At 61.0% G+C, this 5,417-nt stretch overlaps 1 protein-coding gene across 1 annotated transcript; it reads right to left on the bottom strand.

Moving 5' to 3' along the window:
- Nucleotides 1-2,416: 2,416 nt before the first annotated feature.
- CIMAP1A (ciliary microtubule associated protein 1A) lies at nt 2,417-4,889 on the bottom strand. The gene is made up of 6 exons (XM_062013851.1): nt 4,764-4,889; nt 4,401-4,593; nt 4,181-4,279; nt 3,726-3,847; nt 3,216-3,353; nt 2,417-2,497 (listed from the first exon to the last, which is right to left on the bottom strand). Exons 1-6 carry the CDS (start codon nt 4,887-4,889, stop codon nt 2,417-2,419), a joined length of 759 nt encoding a protein of 252 aa, XP_061869835.1.
- Nucleotides 4,890-5,417: the final 528 nt, after the last annotated feature.

The following is a 5,417-nucleotide window of genomic DNA, read 5'->3' as shown; positions in this document are numbered from 1 at the left end:
TCAGATGGCTTCCTCTGGAAACACTACTGAGGAGCTGCTGCAGTATCCAGACTCTTGTTTATGTGTCTGCCACAGGCAGCTGAACACAAACATAGACGGGACAGCACAGAACAGACTCGTGTCTGCAGCAATGTCCCTGCCTATGTGGATGGCTTGTGGGTGCCTATTGAAACTCCCCAAATCTACCCTAAAAGCTTCAGGTGGGGTTAGCCTACTCTTTCTACCCCCAGACTGAGGTACCAGAGCACCCTGGACCCTCTTTGCAGCCAGGGAAAGGAACAGGCACCTCACAAAGGCTCTTCCCATCCCAAGAGGTCTGCAGCACAAGGCAAACAGCACCCAGAAACAGCTGATTTTCCCCCTCTTTGTAAGAACATCCCTGGTTTGGGTCCCTCACTGCAAGAAAGACATGGAGGGGCTGGAGTGTGTCCAGAGATTGGCAAGGAAGCTGCAGAAGGGGCTGCAGAACAAATCTGATGAGGGGCAGCTGAGGGAACTGGTGGTGTTCAAGCCTGGAGAAGAGGAGGCTGAGGGCAGACAGGAGCACTGACAGGAGGCTGTAGCGAGGTGGGGATCGGCCTCCAGGGATGGGGACTCCACCACCTCTGTACACAGCCTGTTCCAATGCTTAATAACCCCCTCCAAGAAAAAATTCTTCCTCATGTCCAATCTAAAGCTCCCCTGGCACGACTCAAATCCAATTTCATTACTGGGGAGAAGACACCAACCCCCTCCTCACTGCTGCTCCCCTTCAGGCAGTTGCACAGAGTGCTCATGTCTCTTCTCAGCCTCCTCTTCTCTAGGCTGAACATCCCCAGCTTCCTCAGCTGCTCCCCATCAGACTTGTTCTCCAGACCCTTCACCAGCTTCGTTGCCCATCTCTGGGCACACTCCAGCACCTCGATGTGCTTCTTGCAGCGAGGGGCCCAGAACTGGGCACAGTATTCGTGGTGCAGCCTCACCAGTGCCCAGCACAGGGAGACAGTCGCCTCCTTGGTCCTGCTGGTCACACTATTCCTGATACAGGCCAGGAAGCCATTGGCCTTCTTGGCCGCCTGGGCACACTGCTGGCTCTCGTTCAGCTGCTGTCAGTTAACACCGCCAGGTCTTTTTCCACAAGACAACTCTCACGCCCATCTGTCCCAAGCCTGGGGTTGTTTTGGCCCAAGTGCAGGACCTGGCACTGGGCCTTGTTGAACCCCATGCAATTAACCTCAGCCCATTTCTCCGGCCTGGCCAGGTCCCTCTGAACAGCCTTCAGGTAGCTGACTGTGAACTGCTTGCAGCGTGCGAGCCTCACCCTGGGGCTGAGCACTGGCAGTGGAGGAACGACACAGCTGGGCAGAGACAGCACCAAAAGGCAGCTAGAGACACTGAGAGAATACAGAATGTGTTTGCTCTGGAAAAGCTTTCCCACCACGGACCAGCGCTCACCAGGGCTCTGCTGCCTCAGTAGAAATGATTCCTTGCTCTGCCACGCTGCTGACAGCTCAGCCATTTGTCCCAGTGAGGGAGGGCACAAAGCACCACCTGCCTTATGCCATGGGGGGTCACCCCCTTCCAGTTCCTGCAGATCCCTTGGTCCTTCTCTATCACTGGCTGCTCCCATTTGCACTTCTTTGCAAGGAATTGCAGCCCAGGCCCTGACTGGACGGCTCTGACGGGGAGAGGCAACAGCAGCAGGGTCTGTCAGCGTCCCCTGCTCACTAACCTGACACCCACTGCAGCACAGCAGGATGCAACCTGCCTGCAGCATGAGCAGCTTTTGGCAGAAGGCTGAGAATGCTCAATAGAACCAGAGGGACGCAGAGAAACCTGAGCCCACCTTCCACAGCAAAGACAACTCAGGGGGAATGTTGCGGGAGGTGCTGGAGGCTGCTGCAGGGCAAGGGCAAGCTGGTGCCTGGAGCTGGCACTCAGAACCGTGCTCACTTCTACATCCATACATCTGTAGAGCTGGTTGTCACCCTTTTTGTGCAGTAGTTGCTTGGAGCAAAGGAGAAGCAGAGACAGGCTGTGAGGCTGGAGGCTTTATTGAATCCTTTCTTCTCTTCAAGCCCCCTTCTCCCTTCCACAGGCCCCAGCTCCCAGCCGTGTCTGCACCTTCCCAAGGTGACAGTTACCTACTCTGATGCTAAAAGGATAAAAATGTCAGAGAGACACTTCAGGTCCCAGCAGAACCTCAGACAATGGGCAGCAGGGGCAGGAGAGACACTGACAGGGGGCTGTCAGAGCTCTGCTTGGCTGCCTCTGTCCCTCTGGGTGCTGTGCCCTCAGCCTCCTCCTGCAGTGCTTAGGCTGAGGCACAGGCATGAGAGGGAGGCTGCAGATGGTCTGCACGTGCTCAGCCCCTCTGCCCACAGCCCCGGGTGAGCAGATGAGAGCTTTGGGGTCTGTTGTTTCCTGAGCCTTGTGTCTAAAGCAGTAGAGGGAGTGTGTAGGGGGAGTGTCGGATGCCAAAAGTGGGAGCAGGTGCCTGGGACTTGATCAGCGTCACCTGGAAGGGAAAAGGGAGACTATCAAGAGGTGCCCCCGGGGCCCTGTTCTGCAGTTGACTCCTCTGCAGGTGTGGCCATGGGGTACAAGCTGGTGTGTGTGCATCCCCTGTGTGTTGTGCTGTCTGGCTGTTTGCAATGGCTGCAGCTCTTCCTGCTGGGCATTTCTCCCCTTTGGGGGGAGGCCCGTAAAGGCCAGAGAAAAGCAGTTTAGGGGCAGGTGGGATCCTTTGCTCGAGTGTTGTCCGAAGGCTGCTGCAAGCCAGGATGTGGGGTTTGCTGTGGAATGGTGTGACAGGCCGGCTCCAGCTGGCAGGGCAAGCTGAGGGCTGGAGCTGAGCTGGGCCTGGCAGCTGCTGCAGGTCCGGAGCCCTTGTGTCTGCAGGCAGACTTGGCTCCATGCCCCTGCCCTGCCAGCAGATGCCCAGAGCACGAGCAAGGTCAGCTCTTGGCTCTGCGTGTCCCCTCTGCAGCGCTGTGTCCTCCTCAGGAGCCTGAGGTGTGAGCGTGTCAGCGTGGAACGGCCGAGGGAGAGGCGAGGCCAGGACGGGTTCTGTGGCCACGCTGCTGGGCTTTGGGCCCAGGCAAGGAGCAGATGTGCCGGCCCCTGCTGTGTCCCTCCCGGAAGGGGCTGGGGAGCTGTCAGAAGCCCGTTGGAAGGGATCGATGCTCAAGGGCTGGCTGTGGCAGAGAGCAGCAGAGGCGGGCGGGCTGCCTTACCTTGCCCAGGCTGTAGTCGGCCGGTCCTGGGCTCCTTGCTTGGCCTCCTGGTGCGGTTTTGGTGCCCATGGTGTACGCGGGAGCCCTCGTTTTGTAGGTGTCCAGCTGCACCTTGGGGAATGCAGCAGGCCCTGGTGTCTGTGAGAGAGGCAGGGAGGCTGCTGGGTGCCAGCCCAGCTGCGGGCTCTTGCTGTTGGTCCCAGCAGGTCGCGCCGGCCGAGCCACAGCCGTGGGGCGAGAGGCAGGGAGGGACTGGCACAGGGGCAGCTCCTGGTGCCGGCCCAGAGGCCGGTTTGGCGGGCAGGAGGCAGCTCGGCCGCGGTGCTGCTGAGCTGTGCCGTGCCCAGGCTCTGTCGCTGGGCAGCGAGGGCTGGCGGGCGCGGGCTCAGGCTCCCGCGGGGCTGCTCGGGCTGTGCTGCCGGCTCAGGGCAGTGCCCGCGCCCAGGGGCTGCCCAGGAGAGCGGCCGAGCTTCAGCCGGGGCCGGGACGGAGCCGAGGCGCGGGGCTCACCTTGGAGAGGTCCTCAGCAAAGCTGCCGCGCTCACTCTTCCCTCGCAGGGAGTAGCAGGGGCTGGCAGGGCTGCAGGCTGTGTGGGGCCCCAGCTGCCTGGGCAGGGTGTAGGCGGCAGGACCTGCGAGGGGAAGGGGCAGAATGCGCGGTGAGCCCTGAGGGGAGAGCAGCAGCGCCTGGGAGGGAGAGCAGCATGCGGCCAGGCTGGCTGTGAGGGGCAGGGAGGGTGTCCTGCTCCCGCTCCTGCTGTTTCTGGCTGCTGCTGCCCGCGCAGGCTGTCAGCAGCTCCAAGCCTGAGCTGCTGCTCCTGCTGTGGGAGAAGCCGGTGCTCTGGGATGTCCGAGAGCTGGTGCAGAGACTGCGGCATCCTGCTGTGTCAGCTTTTCCCCGGCCCAGTTGACAGAGGCTGGAGGACACAGAGGCTGCCCCAGGGTCTCTCCCAGAGCTCCCTTACCTGGGCCCTGCTGGGTTTTGGCCTTGTGCCGGAAGGACATGGACTGCGCCGGCGCACGTTTGTAGAGGTGTTTGCAACTCTCCTCAGTGGAGTAGTCACCTGGGGCAGGGGAAACGGGCATTGAGGCTTTGGGCTACTCCTCGAGGCACAGAGAGAAGGGCAGGGAGGAGGTGCTCAGCCGCGCTTGCTTCCCCAGTGGAATCCTGCAATTAGCGCTCACCTGGCCCAGGGGTGACCTCGGTCTTCTCCTTGGGCCGCCCGCAGATGTGCTGTGCTGGGGCCACGTACTTCCCGTTCCTGGTGATGGAGGGTGGGATGTAGTAGGCAGGGCCCGGGGAGCAGCTCTGCGGGGCGGGAGCTTTGGCCCCCCGCATTGTGTAAGCGGGGGCTTTGGCTTTGGTGATGCAGTGATCCTGGCAGCCTAGGGAGGAAAGCCCATGAGAGGCTGCCTGCCTGCAGCCGCCCGTTGCCTTTGCAGCCCCAGCCCTTGCTGTGTCCTGCCCAGAGCAGGGAGGCTGAGAGCCAAGGTGGCAGCTGCATGTGCCCCAGGGGCAGCGCCCGCAAGGCAGCCCCTGGCCAGGGCAACTCTACCTGTTGTCCCAGGCAGCGAGTACTTGGGCCCCGGGCTGGTGAACTGGGCCATGATGGGGCCGCGGGGCCGGTGGGGTCTCCAGGGGCCCACCCAGGGCCCTTTCTGAGCCTCGACCATCGCACGGGGTGCAGCTGCTGCAGCTCTCGGTCGCACAGTGCAGTGAGAGTGAGGGCAGCAGCCGTGGGGCGGCAGAGGCCTGGACAGGGGATGTGGCGGGTCCTGGAGACACTCTGTGACGTCACAGAGGCTCCTGGGGCCCGTCTGCACCTGATGGGGAGCTGGGGATGTCCCTCATGAGGTCTGCATGTCAGAAACGTGCAATGAGGGGAAAGGGATGGGCTGCTTGTGTTTAACCTTGTCACGGTTTGCCGTGACAGCCTTTTCTGGTGAGGGGGAAGGGGCTGTAAAGGTGGCTCCTGTAAGAAGTTGCTCGCAACTCTCCCCAGCTCTGAGCCAGACCCACTGCTGGGGCTGAGCCAATGAGACGCCTCCACAACCACTTTTTAAGAAGAAGCTGGGAGAGGATGTTTCTTCCTCCATCTTTTTCTTTCTTCTGCCCCTTCTTTTTCTTCTGGCTGGTGGCGGTACAAGGAGTAGGAACAGAGAGAGAAACAGCCATGCGGACTCCAAGGTCAGTGATGGAAG

Source organism: Colius striatus, chromosome 22 (assembly GCF_028858725.1).
Source record: "Colius striatus isolate bColStr4 chromosome 22, bColStr4.1.hap1, whole genome shotgun sequence".
NCBI lineage: Eukaryota > Metazoa > Chordata > Aves > Coliiformes > Coliidae > Colius > Colius striatus.
This window is presented reverse-complemented; position numbering and strand designations above follow the sequence as displayed.

Coding starts and splice junctions, on each gene's coding strand:
- CIMAP1A (XM_062013851.1), bottom strand. CDS start 4,889: ATGGTCGAGGCTCAGAAAGGGCCCTGGGTGGGCCCCTGGAGACCCCAC. Junction 3,848..4,180: donor CAAAACCCAGCAGGGCCCAG/GTAAGGGAGCTC, acceptor TTCCCCTCGCAG/GTCCTGCCGCCTACACCCTG. Junction 3,354..3,725: donor TTGCTGAGGACCTCTCCAAG/GTGAGCCCCGCG, acceptor CCTCTCTCACAG/ACACCAGGGCCTGCTGCATT.